Source organism: Equus asinus, chromosome X, assembly GCF_041296235.1.
Source record: "Equus asinus isolate D_3611 breed Donkey chromosome X, EquAss-T2T_v2, whole genome shotgun sequence".
NCBI classification, from domain to species: Eukaryota; Metazoa; Chordata; class Mammalia; order Perissodactyla; family Equidae; genus Equus; species Equus asinus.
The window spans coordinates 137,923,834-137,939,286 of record NC_091820.1 but is presented as its reverse complement, the minus strand read 5'-3'; the positions used below and the strand labels follow the sequence as shown (position 1 = coordinate 137,939,286).

At 47.9% G+C, this 15,453-nt stretch overlaps 2 protein-coding genes across 7 annotated transcripts in view; one reads left to right on the top strand and one right to left on the bottom strand.

Annotated features, from left to right (window-relative positions):
- The window catches only part of NSDHL (NAD(P) dependent 3-beta-hydroxysteroid dehydrogenase NSDHL), a 29,833-nt gene extending 22,247 nt beyond the window's left edge, over positions 1–7,586 (bottom strand). The window contains exons 1-2 of one of the 6 annotated variants that reach the window (XM_044763338.2): positions 7,451–7,585; positions 3,949–4,086 (exon numbers count right to left, since the gene is read on the bottom strand). The gene's annotated coding sequence lies outside the window, so the exon portion shown is untranslated. Of the gene's footprint in view, positions 1–1,447; positions 1,621–3,948; positions 4,178–7,450 lie in introns of all 6 variants that reach the window. The other 5 variants (XM_044763334.2, XM_070501726.1, XM_070501725.1 and 2 more) reach the window with 5 other exon arrangements.
- Positions 7,587–7,699: 113 nt separating this feature from the next.
- Positions 7,700–11,613, top strand: CETN2 (centrin 2). The gene is made up of 5 exons (XM_014845904.3): positions 7,700–7,831; positions 8,780–8,938; positions 9,263–9,391; positions 10,749–10,886; positions 11,335–11,613. The coding sequence occupies exons 1-5, from the start codon at positions 7,733–7,735 to the stop codon at positions 11,422–11,424; spliced, it is 615 nt and encodes a 204-aa protein (XP_014701390.1). The 5' UTR covers positions 7,700–7,732; the 3' UTR covers positions 11,425–11,613.
- The last annotated feature ends 3,840 nt before the right edge of the window (positions 11,614–15,453 follow it).

Below are 15,453 nucleotides of genomic sequence, written 5' to 3'. Positions count from 1 at the left end.
GCATAACCGGGCCCATAGCTCACCATATACTTGCATTAGAGGCGGAATGGAGAGCCAGTTAAATAACCTCATTCATCAGTTACAACAAAAAGAACACCTCTGGCACTGCAGTTTTTCCCACGGCACTCACATGCTTCGATTATTCTGTTTCTCTTGTGTTGATCATTAGACTGTGGCAGCGCAGAGGGAAAAGGCACAGACCTAGGGGGTCCTGAGTTCCAGCCCTAGCCCTATCACAAACTGTGTAAATCTGATCAAGTCTGTCTCTCTGCTGCAGCTCAATTTCCCCATCAGTAAAATGGACTCAGTGCTCATCTTCTTGTGACAGGGCACAGGATGCTGGCGGGGAGGGGGGAGTGTAAGAGGAGACAGAGCTCTCCTCGGTAAAATTAAAGCCACCCTGACCACGGGCGGAAGAATTCTGAATGTCTGGGGTCATCAGAAACCCTCGGGAAGTGGTCAGAGTGTGGTGGGGACTGAGCGGTTCACAACCTGGAGACAGTCACGAAGCACACCAGCTGACAAAGTCCTACGACACCAAACAGAAAAGTAGTTTAAAGAGAAGTTTTAGTGACAGCCCTTAGGATGCAATGCTCTCTTCATTCAGCCATAATACTGAACTGCAAACAAAGAGAAGCCATTCAATTTTGGGTTACGATGTATTTGGTCTTCCACCTGTTTTCTTGGTAGTGCTCAATTTACTTAAGTCAAGGATCCCCTGACATCTGGAGACAGTGAAATCCATGGCAAAGAAAACAGTGTAACTGCTTGCAAAAGCCTAGATTCAGACAACACTCTTCAGTGAGGAGGTGGCAGGCAGGTAGCACTGGGGTTTCAAACACCGAGATAACTCCAATCCAATTCCACACCTTGAGTTACACACACACACACACAGAGTCACGTGTCCTTGTAGGAACCAATTTTGTGGGTAGCTGAAATGGCCTTGAAAAAGACATCCAGAATGTCTGATGGGGTAATTTTGGGGAAGCTTATTTCTGAAATCATAATGGAAGCTATCAGGAAATATATTTCAGAACTTCTTTTCATGGACCTTTTCCGAATGCATATAACGAATAAGTAAAGTTGACTTGTAGTTCTATGCCTATCCCGTCCCTCTCTCTCTATCCCATAATCCTCTCTGTGTTGGCAGCGGCCCTGTCATCTGTTCACCCTAAACAGAGGTGGCTGGTGAGCTCTGACTCATTGGGCTCAGCGTGTACCAGCTCGGGGAGGAGAACTTGGGCACTTGCACCAAGGCTCAGCACACAGTGTGTGATAGGAGTTCCGTCTGCCTTGCTCACCACTGTTTCTTGGCATGAAGTGTGGTGCCTGGCACAAAGTGGGCACCCACATACCCACTGGCCTCCTGAGTATATGCTGCCTGCACATGCCCAGGCAGACTCCCTTCTGCTCTGTGCCACATACACACACACATACACACACACACCTGTCTCCGATGCAGGAGCCTCACTGAGGGCCACACTCATGAATACCCACTGCTGGCTTCTCAATTTCCCCAGATACTCAGGGAATCATGACGAAACGAGAGGGCAGACAGCATTTGGAGTGATGCAACCACAAGCCAAGGACACCTTGACTTCAGACTTCTGGTCTCCAGAACTGTGAGAGGATAAATTTGTGTTGTTTTTAGCCACCGAGTTTGTGGTCATTTGTTACAGCGGCTATATGGGAAATCAACACAAGTATTCTTTGCACTCCTGAAATCCAAATAGTACAGCTGCCACTTCCATAGGCACCCTGTACTAGTAGAAAAGGAAGAAGCCTTAAAGCCTGCTCCAGGCCCCTACCCCCCAGTCTCTAGGGAAGGATCCAGGAGGTGAAAGGGGAAACCCATCCTGCCCCCGTGGATCCATACCATTCAATGCTCAGGCAATCCTCAGCTAAGCAGCCTCTTCTAAGAAGAAAATCAAATCTGCTTTATCTCAAGTTATACACACGTTATACTAAAGTTTGTAAATACTATGATCTAGATAAGAACTTTAGTGATACTTTAGCCATCTCTAGGGAATGAGTCAGATCCCACTGGCACCCCCAACCGAAATCCCCCATGTACTATATGACAGGGGTAAAACGAACATCAAGAAGAGCCCTGACTCAATACACATTTCTCCAAAAAAGATATACTTTACACATGGCCAATGAGCACAGGAAAAGATCACTACCCATTAGGGAAATGCAAATCAAAACCACAATAAGATATCACTTCATACCCATTAGGATGCCTATTATCAAAAAACCCCAGAAAACAGAAAATAACAAGCGTTGACAAGGATGTGGAGCAACTGGAACCCTTGTGTACTGCTGGTGGGAATTTAAAATGGTGCAGCCGCTGTGGGAAACAGAATGGTGGCCTCTCGAAAATTTAAATATAGAATTATCATAGGATCAAACAATTCCCCCAAACAATACCACCAAAAATTCAAAGCAGAGATTTGAACAGATATTTGTACACCCATGTTCACAGCAGCATTATTCACAGTAGCCAAAAAGTGGAAGCAACCCAAGTGTCTATCGACAGATAAATGGATAAAGAAGATGTGGTGTGTATATATATATATATATAATGAAATACTACCTAGCCATAAAAAAGATGAAATCATGCAACTTGTGACAACATAGATGGACCTTGAGGGTATTATGCTAAGTGAAATAAGTCAGATGGAGAAAGCCAATACTGTATGTGCTCACTCATATGTGGAAGATAAACACACACAGAGATATGGAGAACAGATTGCTGGTTACCAGAGGGGGAGGGGGTCGGGGAAGGATGAAAGGGGTAAAGGGGCACATATGTACAGAGACAAACGGAAACTGGACTTTTGGTGGTGAACACAATGCAGTCTATAGAGAAGCTGAAATATAATGATGTACACCTGAAATTTACATAATGTTATAAACCAATGTGACCCCAATAAAACAATAAAAAGTAAACAAAATAAGTAAATGTAGTATCTAGATACAATGGAATACTATTCAGCCTCAAAAAAGAGGGGAATTCTGCAATATACTACAACATGGGTGAACCCTGAGGACATTATGCTAAGTGGAAGAAGCCAGTCATGCAAAGACAAATATTGCACGATTCCACTTTATATGAAGTATTGAAAATAGTCAAATTCATAGAATCAAAGAGTGGAATGGTGGTGGCCAGGGGCTTGGGGAGGGGGAAGTGGGGAGTTGCTAATCAAGGGGCACACAGTTTCAGTTAAGCAAGATAAGCTCTAGAGATCTGCTGTACAACGCTGCTCCCAGAGTCAACAATAACCTATTCTACACTTCAACATTTGTTACGAGAGTAGATCTCATTATAACTGTTCTCACCACGATAAACTAAAACAAAATAAAAATTAAAACAGGAGAAATTCTGACGCATGCTACAAGCATGAACCTTGAGGACATTATGCTAAATGAAATAAGAACCTTGGGGACATTATGCTAAGTGGAAGAAGCCAGCCACAAAAGGACAGATACCGTATGATTCCACCCATATGAGGTCGCGAGAGCAGTCAACTTCAACTTCACAGAGACAGAAAGGAGGATGGTGGCTGTGGGGGGGGGGGGGCAGGGTTTCATGGGGACAGAGTTTCAGCTCAGGAAGATGAACAAGTTCTGGATGGTGGGGATGGCTGTGCAGCAAGGTGAATGCACTTGATGTCCCTGAACTGTATACCTAAAAATGGTTCAGATGGTCAATTTTCAGTTCTGTTTATTTTTCCACACATACACACGTAGCTCTGAATGGGAAAATAAGACCCCAAAGAGCAATGTTCTAGGGGCTGGGATCATTAAGGTTCACACATCAGAAGCCTCAAGTCTTTTTCCTTTAAAATGGTAGGTCTTTGAATCCACGTGAAATCAGTATGTATGCCCTCTATACACATTGGGACAAAGTCTTAGGCTAAAAACAACCTAGGAAAAGAGACCTACCTTCTACTGGTGAAATCCAAGTGCCTCGTTCAACTTCTGAGCAAGGGGAGGAGGGCTGCTGATAGGATTTGATGAAGAGAGAAGTGAGTGAGCCCAATCTCCTCCTTCCTGCTGGGGAAAGTTCCCAACCACTGAGTCCTGGAGACAAAAGGGACAGATAGTCTGTCCATTTCAAACCAGATGGAGAGAGACGAGTGTCGCGTTCTTCGAAAACGTGGGAGAGCAGCCTCTTTGTAAAGGGGAAATGCAGAGCAATTCAGAGGAGTGTGTTGGGGTAGTCGGGGCCCTGCCTGCTGCCTTCCACGGAGTCAGTGCGGGAAGCTAAAATGTGGCTACTGCAAGCTCATCACTTTAGTCTGTGGACAGATACCACCTGTCTGTACAAGAAAAACTTAAAGATGACTCAAGGCAAAATGCACTTCCCCAAGGACTCAATCAGCTCAACCTTGTCCTTTCACAGACCTGCGGGGCCTCTCTGCTTGTCTGTTTACTTTTAGGACGCAGAAAGGCCTTGGCTTTGAATTTGTGGTGGCCACTGAGAAACCCATCAGCATCCTGCAAGCTGTAGCTAATGCTGTTCCCTCTGCCTGGAATATCTTCCCCTCCTCTCCATGGTGAGCTCCTCTTCATCCTTCAAGGCCTAGCTCAACTGTCATCTCTGTGAGACCTCCTCCCCCTGCCCCAGGCAAGGTTAGCTGCCTCCTTAGCACTCATTTATGCTCCCATTCTGACATTCAGCATGCTGGTTTATACTTTTTCTTCCATGTCTGTCTTGGCCCAGTAGGCTGTGAACCACTGGAGGGCCAGCAAAGAGCCTGGAATGGAGTACAGGTTCAACTGTGCTACTGCGGCTGGCCTAAGAGACCTCATCTGTGGGGTGGCAATCCTTCCTCCTGACCTCAGAGCTGCTGTGGAGCTCAGGCAAGCCCCATGGGTAAAAGGGGAGCTGCAACTTATACAAGAGCACCTGGGGGTCAGCTCACTCATTCCTGCATTCCCTCATTCACAAGTCACCGAATGTTGGCCACTGCCAAGCAGAACCTGCATAAGACACAGCGCTGACCTTCAGGGAGCCCACCATCTGGTGTGGGAGACAGACTTAGCAGTGAACTGCAGAAGTGCCTTTAAGCTCTGATGAGGTTAAATGCAGAGCAGGTTGCCTGGCCCGAGCAGGCGATCCCTAAGCCAAGTTCTCAAGACCACAGAGGAGTGAGTCAAACACAGGGGGTGGGTGTCGGTGTCCTGAAAGACATCCCATGGCCAGGGGTGGGAAGGACGTGGTGATGGCACAGAGCCAGCATGTTCTGGCAACTGTGACAAGTTGCGTCACAGCGAGTGTGAAGCAAGGTTGGGAGCAAAGTTGAGAACACGCAGGGGCTGTGTGTCAGGCTAAGGAGTTACCCTAATTGGAGATGAGGGAGGCCCTGGAAGTTGTAAACAGAGGTGAGTGTTAAGATAAGAAAGATCGCTCTGGCTGCAGTGTGGAAAAGGAATTTTAGGCAAGTCTAAGGCTCGAGGCACACCACGAAACGGGAATGACAAGAGCAAATCAGAACAAAGAACTAATATTGCCTGAAAACCTGCTAAATGTCAGGCGCTTTTACATATGAGTATATTATACCATTAAGATCCAAAAGTGTCCAGTTAGGCAGACAGTACGAGTCTCATTCAACAGATGAGAAACTGAGGCTCAGGGAGGTCAAGTGACACTGTGGGGCCCAAAGTCACACGGCTGGTACATGGACAGGGCAGAACTTGTGGCTGTTCCTTCTATTCTGGCAGGCTGCCACCCTGCAGACTGACTGGGAAGTAGGGTGTGAAGGGACATGAAGTTAGAGGGACTAGCAGGGCAAAATTGGGCAGGAGACTCAAATGCCAGGCTGAGTGTAGACTTTATTCTGTAGTCATGGGAAGCCTCTGAAGGTTTCAGAGCATGCGGGTGACCTAAGCATAGCTGTTCACTGGGAAGACTCCCCTGGCAGAGCAGGGTGGACTAGATAGGTGCGAAGCAGGAAATGGGGGGCCTACTCACCAGTTGCCCAGCCGAGATTTACTGAGCACCCGCTGTGTGCCCCACCCTGCTCCAGAGACTGGAGCACCAGCAGTGAGCAAAACAGAGCTGCCTGCCCTTATGGATCTCACCTTCCAGTAGATGGGCAATAAAGAACAAAATAAAGAAGTGGAATATGCAGAAGGTTAGAAAGTGATACTTACTATGGGAAAAAAGTAGAGCAAGGTGCAGGGTTTGGGGGTGCCGGGGACTGCAGTGCTAAACAGGGTGCTTAGGGTGGCTCACTGCCAAGACGGTACCGGAGCGAAGACCTGGAGGAGGGAAAGAAGTGGACCCGCAGGCAGAAGGAACAGTTGGAGCAGAAGTTCTAAGGCAGGAGACTGTGCATTTGAGGCCCAGCAAGGAAGCTAGTGTCCTGGGGCGGCCAGCGCAGGCCAGAGGAGGGGCCGGGCAGTCAGGCTAGGCCTTGAGGTGAGAACTCTGGCTTGTACTAGTTGAGAGGCTGCTGCTGAAGGCCTGAATTAGAAGAGGAGCAGCAGAGGTGAAAAAGAGAAAAGAAATGGCATTTGAGGGGGAGAACAGATAAAACTTGGAGGCTGGTTAATGGGGAGGGGACAGGAAAAGAAAGAGTCAAATATGACGAAAAGGTTTTGGACCTGGTTCATGCTCAAAGAGGAAGAGTGCAAAGGGCAGAAGGTCGGTGAACACTTTCCTTTAACGAATGCTAATAAACCTCAGGCCTTTCTTGGCCTGAGAAACTTAAGCTCTGTCCCCTGCCTCCCTAAATGCTGCCCCAGTGCCCAGAGGAGAACCAGGTAAGGGCTAAGGGCCACGGAGCACTCTTACACTGGGCTCGCTGAGGAGGGCGGCTCCACTGCTGCAGCTTCGTTTCAGCCATACCCCTGCACACGCCCCCTTCTAATTCTCCAAGCACGCCTCACACTTCCAAAACCCCTCTGTGACTTTGCTCATGAAGGTGTCTCGACCTGGAACGCTCCTCCCTACCCGCCTTGAGTGTTTGGGTGTGAAAAAGAGTATATCTTGATGACTTCTTCCCCTCGTGCTCGCTCATATCTCCTTCACTCCTTTCAAAGTCCGTTCCCAGGCCCCCAGCTCACCTTCCTGGGCTGCTTTTAGCCAGGTGAGAACTAAAGTGACCCTCTCTTGGAACCTGGTCTGCAGGAGGGGGTTGCTCTCGAAGGGAAACCCTCAAAGAAAGATCCTCAGCTGGATTCAGCTTCTAAGTCCCAGCCGTCCAAACCTCTGCGACAATGCTCGGCATGTCCCTTCCCTTCTCTGGGTCTCAGGTGCTCCGTCAGTACAGTCTCCGCTACACCACGCAAGGTCACGGTCTTCTCTGGCCCCTCTGATCCTAATTCAGTCTTAGGCCAGACCAGAGAGCACCCGACCCGGATGGTCCCACCCAACCCCTGGCCCTCCCGCCTGTCGCCGACTCAAGGCGGGCTCCAAGGGCAATGTCGCGACCCTTACCCGTCCGTAGACACGCTCCTGGCCGGCCTCCGCGCGCCCGAAGACCGCACCCACGGAGCTCCAGCCGCCAGCGGCCGACCTTTTCCTCCCTGCCCGCGTGAGCCGAGGATCAGCCGAGCCTCCTCCACCGAGGGGATTGGCTAGGCTTGCCGCTGGCTCAGCCAATCGGCGCTCACGGCGTGATACTGCCCAATGAGGCCAGGTCTCGGCCGCGAGCGCACCGCCCCATGACCTGGGCCTGGCCTTTGTTGGGTTAGCCCCACCCACTCCAGCCCTGCACCAATGGGGAGCGGGGCCGCGCGCGCGGGTCAGTGGGAACGGCGCGGAGTCGGTGTGTACGTCGGTTGCCGTAACAACGGGCGGCGGAGTCCGTCAGCGATGGTGAGTGCCAGACGCCCTGTCGCGCCCCGGGCGCCCCGCGAGCAGAGGCTGAGCCCTTTCCGGGCCTCGGTCCGGCCCCGCCGCCTCTCCTGCGCCGTTCTCAGCTTTGGCGCGCCCCTCCTTCCTCCGAGTTCGTTCCCGGAAGGGTAGGGTAGAGACGCCGGGCGCCCTGCTGGGCCTCTGATTCGCTGCTGCCTCGCCTTCACCCACACCTGGCCTCCACCCGCCCCTTGGGCTTCCTTGGCCTTCCCCGGCCCCCTCGGTGACCGTCTTTGGGCAAAGAAGACTCGGATTCCCCGCAGGTCCCAACCCTTCTCAGACCCTGGCCTCCTGGCCGCCTCGCTCTACCAAAGTTTCCGCACAGACCTGGGGGGAGGTTTATTATGTTTGATTGTTAACGTGCATTTTAGAATGTAAATATAGGGACATTCAGGGGACGCTTTGAGCTTCTTGGAGAAGGGACAAATGGGCCGAGTGGATTGAGTTTTATTATTCGACATTGACAGACTGTACATCTTAACCTAGTAATAGTTGGCGAAATCTAGAAGTAATCAGAAAGTCGGTGTACTTAGAGGGAAGTGGAGTACCACGAGTGGTTGTTGTAAGGACATTTCTAGAATTAGGATTCCCAAATTCAGGCAGGGCTGATTATCTGTACAGTTATCCACAGTCAACTCCTTGGCTAGCTCTCTTTGGGGATGATTTTCAACAAGAGATGTCCAAAAGAACAATTCTTAGAGACCATAGTAAAGAAGAGAGAGTGATAGAGGTGCATGGAAAGATTCATTGTTCTTTCCAGGAAACCCTATTGTCTTTCCTGTTAAGCAAAGCTTTGGAATTGGTTGGTGTAGACAATTTTTAAAATAGATATGGTTGTCTGTAACTTTTATGTAAAGCATGAACTGTATTGCATAATATTGTGCTTATGTGTTTGTAAAACGTCTAAAGGCCTCTAACTTTAAGAAGGCGAACATGGCATCAACTTCCCAGCGAAAAAGGATGAGTCCTAAGCCGGAGCTTACTGAAGAGCAGCAACAGGAAATCCGGGAAGCTTTTGATCTCTTCGACGCTGATGGAACTGGGACTATAGACGTTAAGGAACTTAAGGTAAGCACCATGCATTCCTGCTCCGCTGCCTTGCCTTTCCTCTGCCTCTTTCTCTTCTTTCTCTGTCACTGCTCTACCCCTTTTGCCCTCTTCTCCCCGTGAAAAATAACAAGAGAGGATGCACTGTGCTCTGTTTTCCCGTTTTTACTTACCTCGTGTTATTAAAGAAAGTTGAACGTAAATATCGATTTACTAAATGTTATAGTGTTTTCTAATCATTTTAACATGACTGTGTCTGATCCTGGCTTAATGCTCTCAACGCTGTCATTTTTGCTCCTGGTAGGTTTAGAGGTACATATTAAGATGATCCTCTTTTCCTTGTAGGTGGCAATGAGGGCACTAGGCTTTGAACCAAAGAAAGAAGAGATCAAGAAAATGATCAGCGAAATTGATAAGGAAGGGACAGGAAAAATGAACTTTAGTGACTTTTTGACAGTCATGACTCAGAAAATGGTAAGTTAGCTAAGATAATCAGCATATTTTCCACCCTCATGGTGGATACATTTGAATCATGTAAATGTCTTCATTGAGGAAAATTTAATACAAACTGGAGAGTTCAACAGATAAAGGATAGTATCTATGACTGAGATCAGGATGCTTAGATTCTCCTTAGCTTTCTTTGCCACAAAGTCACAAGAAGAGTCATTTTACCCTCTGTAAAGTAGTAACGGTACTACTGCTGTCACTTTTTGCTATTATCTTTCTCTAGCTGATTTGTCAGTGTGATAACCACAATCAGTAAAGCATGTGAACACCAACAATATATTACAGTGTCTTGCATTTTGACAAGACGAACTCCTTATACCTTAAAGTTTGAAATTCTTTTCTCTTCCATTCCTTCTGGGCAGCCCTAGCCTGAGGGCCAGTTAACTTCAGCAGCTACGCTTTCACTCTTCGCTGCACTGGGGATTCGGCCTTTCAGCCTTTCCGAGGCTGAATTCACCCATTCTCTAGTCTCTCAGGTGTCGCCCTTTGAAAGGGTCTGAAGGGTCAAGAGAGACTATAAGATGTCACCCCAGCAGTCCGCCTCACTCCCCTGAGTATGTTCCTGTTGGGCCACTGCTCTTTCCTTGGTCTCTTGGCTCCTCTTCCGTGTGGCTCATGCACGCTCTACTGCTCTGTGGAAAAGTAACTCCCTCAGTGTCTCAGGCGTGTTTCCTGGGGCACAGGTCAGTTCCTAGCCTAATAATTCTGTTGCTTTGAAATCATCTAATTATACCTATATTTTTCTTTGTGAAGTAATTTAAGAGCTCAGGAAGCTCAACGTTCTGTGACCACGTAGTAAAGCTGTCCCATATTCAAGGTTGGTTCCCAAATTGCCCCTCTGAGGGCTTCTCTCTATCTTTACCCACCTTTCAGGAATATTGGGAGTTTGAGCTCTTGGAGATTGTGCTCTGTTCCCCTGTTGGAGCACTTGAGATCACAGTCACTTTCTGTGATCTCGTAACGGTAAAATAGCCCTCTCTTTCCTCCCTGCCCATCCCCCACCAAGCAGATCCTTCTTCTACCAGCTTAAGCAGCATATTTCCCCTAATTTTAATTCCATCCTCTGCCCCTATATTTTAAAAACAAAGCCAATTTCTCTTTGGTTTGTACAGAAAGAATGTTTTAAGTCCAATCCTTTATATTTCCTTTTTAGCCTCTGTGTTTATAACAATTTCATTAGTTTGTCCTCTTTTTCTATGCTGGATGATGTTTGATCTCCTGTGACCTCATGAAGGCCATCACCAGGACCATGTGGTGCTGTAGGGGCAGGGCAGAGGAATAGCAGTGTTTCCCTACTCATGTGTTTTATGTTCTACTTGTTCAGTCGGAGAAAGATACCAAAGAAGAAATCCTGAAAGCTTTCAAGCTCTTTGATGATGATGAAACTGGGACGATATCGTTCAAAAATCTCAAACGCGTGGCCAAGGAGTTGGGTGAGAACCTCACTGATGAGGAGCTGCAGGTTTGTAATGCGCCAGACTGGAACTCAGAATTCCTGCTTGGAGTCCTGTTTTACTTTTCGGAGTTACATTTTCTCTGATGTGAGCACAGCTTTGAAGGAAAACTAGTGTTCTCTTGTTCCTCTGCTGACCACTTAATTTCTCTTTTGTTAGTGTGACAAACCTATGGATCCTGCCCCCAGAAAGATACACATGTATACAATTTTACTGTTTTAGGTTTTAGGGATCCCCTGGTCAAGATGATCTTCAAGATTCCTTCTAGGTGATATGTGTGACGATATATGACTTGCTTTTCAGATAACTTTTCAGGAAGCAAGCTATTATAAAAAGTGCATTTGCATTGGGTGGGCTCAAACTGTCTATTGATGTAGCATTATAAAAGCCTGTTGCTTCGTCACATTTTAGTTTCATTTATGAATTAATCTAACCAGAATCCTTACTGTCACGCAGGAAATGATTGATGAAGCTGATCGAGATGGAGATGGAGAAGTCAATGAGCAAGAGTTCCTGCGCATCATGAAAAAGACCAGCCTTTATTAAGATCAGTCTCTTCTTTTCTCCTGCAAGCAGACGTATCTAGATTTAGTGCCTGCTATTGTGTGAAACCTGGTCTTTGAGAACACAAACTCTTTTTCCCCCACGCTGACCTCCCTGTATAACTTTAGTTAATAACCTTGAATCTTAGACTCTTAAAAGTGTTCTTTGACATTAAAGTTCTTTGTAAGGTGACCTGCTGCTTACTTTAATTCCCCAAAGCAGAGCAAGAGCACGTTAGAGTGGAGAGAAGCTTTTACCAACCTGCCATTCTGCCTTGTATCGCTTCACTCTTGTCATGCGTTCCCACATTTATACCACCACAGAATGACTTCTTAGACAAGCAAATGTTGTACCCGGTGTTATCACAAGCAAGGGGCATCTCTTCAATGGTTCTGGTTTTAATTGTCACCTGAGCACAGCTTTCTCTTTTATAAAACCCAGTGAGCTCTCTCACTTGCATTTGGATGTCTGTGATATTTTTTTGTCTTAAAGCCTTTCTTATTTTGAGCTTTTGTTCTCTAAGGATGAGTTCTTTAGCCTTCACTGTGAGTTCATCTTCTAAACCATTCTGTGGAAGGCAGCCTGGTAGATCCCAGACTCCTTACCAGCCTGTGGACAGAAAACAAAATAATCCTTTGCTACTGGCATGAATTATTACTTGCCCTGGGAACCCATTGATGTGTAAAACTAGTAGACTTTCTATTTTGCCAAAGCCTAAGTGATGCTCTAAAATAGTTTTGGCAAAGTATAAGGCCGAAAAAGAGTCTTATTGGTAATTTGTGCTTGGACAAATCAGGGAAAGCCAGGTTATTAGGACAGTAAGTTGAATTCAGCCAACCTCTGGTCAGTTTATTTGGTGGATGGTGTCTCAGAATCTCAGTGTCAGGTTGGGTTGAGTGACCTTGTCCAGCCCGCTCCTGGCCCTACACGGGATGACCTATAAGAGAAGCCCTGGCAGATAGCATTAAAGTCTCTGCCCCAGCCTGAGGGTGGGGAGCAAGAAGGGGCGAGGGGGAATGGAAACGCACTACAACAACAAGGGAACGCTCATTCACCCACCCGAGGAGAGGGAGGGAATGGGTTTTGCATGTGGGGGCATCCTAATCCTGGGATAGGGTTGCCTGATTTAGCTAAGAAAAAGAGAACACGTGGGTCAATTTGAGTTTCAGATCAGCAACAAACTTATTTTAGTACAAGTATATCCCATTTGGACTTTTTGTTGTCTATTCATTGTTGGTATGAAATTCAACTTGACCTGGGTGTTTTGTATTTCAACTTGCAACCCTGTGTGACCCTGGGCCTCATCCTGGGGGACTTGGGGCCCCTCAGATGCATCTGCTGCAGGAGGGACTGCTCCTTGAGAAACATGACTGTTGGGGAACCCAGAGTAGCCTCAGACCTGGCTTCTCACATGGGCTCCAGCACTTCCTGGCTGGGTTATTTGGGACAAGCTATTTCTCTGGGTGTCTCGGGTTCCTTGTCTGTGCAATGGGGAGAAGAGTTGTGCTTAACCCGGAATCACTGGTGGGGGGCGGGGGGGGGGGGGTCCAATGAAAACTTACATAAAGGGCCTGGCTTTACGGTGTCCAATAAGGAGGCATTTCAGAAGTGTTTGTTCTCACTCTCAGTCCTTTGGTCTGCTTATCACATAAGCTTTCTTGTTACATATGGGTCCATGAAGCTTTTATGACTACTGTCCCCAAGGTAGAGTTGACAGCACTTCCTGGGAGGATTTGACCTTTGTTGCACTGCTGTTTTCTGATAAAGGGCATATGATCTGATAAAGTACATACAATATTGGAGAGGAGTGAAAAGACTGGGCCCTACTTCTCATTTTACTGTTAACTGTCACCCTCCAAACGTTCTTATCTCCTCCTGCTTAATGTTCTCATAAATGAAATCGTCAGGAATCTCTTGGGGGGAGGGAGAGTGGTAAGTAACGTGTTATCCCTGAGGATAAAAACAAGCATAAGGTACTCACCATCCACACCTGGCAGCCATTCTCAGATAGGTTTGCAGTTGCTCAGTGGAGAGGATGGGGACAGAGACAGAGCACAAACCAGTGGATGTGGTATGGGGGCAGAGAGTTGCAGGGAGGTCAGGAAGATGGGGACTTAGAGGGAACCGGGGCCAGTTCATGTGGAGGCAGACAAGAGAGCTGTAAGGGGGTGGGGGGATGTGGGTGGAAAGGGGGCTGTGGTAAGTTCATGTGGAACTGGACCAGATAGATGGAAAGGTTGAGAGGGATGGGGAAGGAATAGTAGGAGAGGTCATTGCAGGTGCAGATTATGCAGAAAGTTGTAGAGTGAGTGGTGGGTGATGGGGAGGGAGAAGAGCAGAGGTCAGCTCACATGGGACTGGACCAAGAGATGTAGAGGAGATGGCAGCAGGGTCGGGTAGGGACAGAGAAGTAGAGGAGGTTAGTTTCTGTGGGACTGGACCAGGGAGATGTATGGGGAGTGGTTAGGTAAGATCTGGAGTGTGTGGAGGTAGATAGGGAGAGGCAGGGCAGGTCAGCTCACGAGGATGGTCTACAGACCTGGAGGGGTATGAAGGGGGATTGGCAGAGAGAGAGGGGAACAGGGGTCAGCCTTTGTGGGTGGACCAGAGAGATGTAGGGGAAATAGGGTGGAGTGGAGTTGGGGAAGTAGCAGAAGTCAGTTCAATTGGGGATGGACCAGACAGATACTAGGGGGTGAGAGGGGACTGAAAAGTAGAGGGACTGAGGTCAGTGCTTATGGGCAGGAAAGAGTGAGTAGGGAGGGAGGGGAAAGGGAGCAAGGGTTAGTTCATGTGCAGATGGACTAAAGCTGTGGGAGCTTGGGGGTGATGGCGAGGAGGAGGGAGCAGGTATTAGTTCATGTTCAGCCCTGCAGAGAGCTGTAGTGGGATCAGGGGTGATGGGGAGGGAAGGAGTACAAAGGTCAGTTCATGTTGGACTGGACCGGAGAGCTATAGGGGAGTAGGGGCGGGATTTTGACATAGAGAATGCAGATATTGGTTCATGTGAGTATGAACCCGAGAACTCTATGGGAGTTGAGGGGAAGGGAGAGGAGGAGGGAGCAGAGGTTCCTTCATGTGAAGCTTGACCAGAGGTATGCAGGTGGAGTTGAGGGGAATGGGAGCAGAGGTTAGTTCATGTGAGGGTGGAGTAGAGAAGTGCAGGGGTATGGAGGGATGGAGAGAGAGAGAGAGGGCATTCCATGTTGGGCTAGGTATTGGAAAGGAGAGGGAGCTGAAGTTGATGTAAGATGCGCCGGAGAGAGCCATACGGAGATGGCAGGGATGTGGGTGGAGAGGGAGCAGAAGTGCCTTCATATGGGGCTGGAGCAGAGAGCTGTAGGGGGATGGTGGGGTCGGGGAGAAGAGGGAGCTGGGGTCAGTTCCTATGAATATGTGGCAGAGATATCCAGGGGGATGGTGGGAATGGGGGCTTTAGAGGAGGACGGTGGATGGGATGGGGAGGGAGAAGAAATCAGTTCCTGTTGGGCCTTGAGGGCCTTCCTAGTAACTCGGGGACATACTAAGTTTCCTTGAAAGAACTCTCTGGTGGATTAGTCTTTTCTTTGCTCCAAAGTGTTCGAACTGCTATAAACAGCTGGATTCATGGGTAGTCATACTCAAACTTAATATAAGTAGAATCTATCTAAGGAAGTTGTTTAAAGAAAGGAGGTAGCTCAGTTTCTGTCCTTTTAGACGTGGAAGAGCTGCTGGACTCAGAAGGATGACAGGGCATGGAAGGGAGGAAAGGCATACTGGCTGCTCTAGGGGGCCTCTTGACATCCTTTCACCCTCTATCAGATTGGAAACTTTTGTTTTTGTCATACTGTCAAATACTAGGATTTTGGGCAGCAGACTCAAAGGGAGTAATACACTCAAAACAACACTTTACCCATGATTACAACACAATCACACCTCCATAGAAAACAGCCAACAGTCATCCCACTACACACTTAGTTACTCTTCGGTTGGACTAGAACTGCTTGCTCCTTGATGGTGCTCCCTCATGAAGCCAAGTTCCCCTACAGTCCA

Excerpts from the sequence above, each read along its gene's own strand:
- CETN2 (XM_014845904.3), top strand. The coding sequence starts at position 7,733 with ATGGGGAGCGGGGCCGCGCGCGCGGGTCAGTGGGAACGGCGCGGAGTC. Across the intron at positions 7,832-8,779 it reads GGCGGAGTCCGTCAGCGATG|GCCTCTAACTTTAAGAAGGC; the intron begins GTGAGTGCCAGA and ends AAACGTCTAAAG. Across the intron at positions 10,887-11,334 it reads TCACTGATGAGGAGCTGCAG|GAAATGATTGATGAAGCTGA; the intron begins GTTTGTAATGCG and ends ACTGTCACGCAG.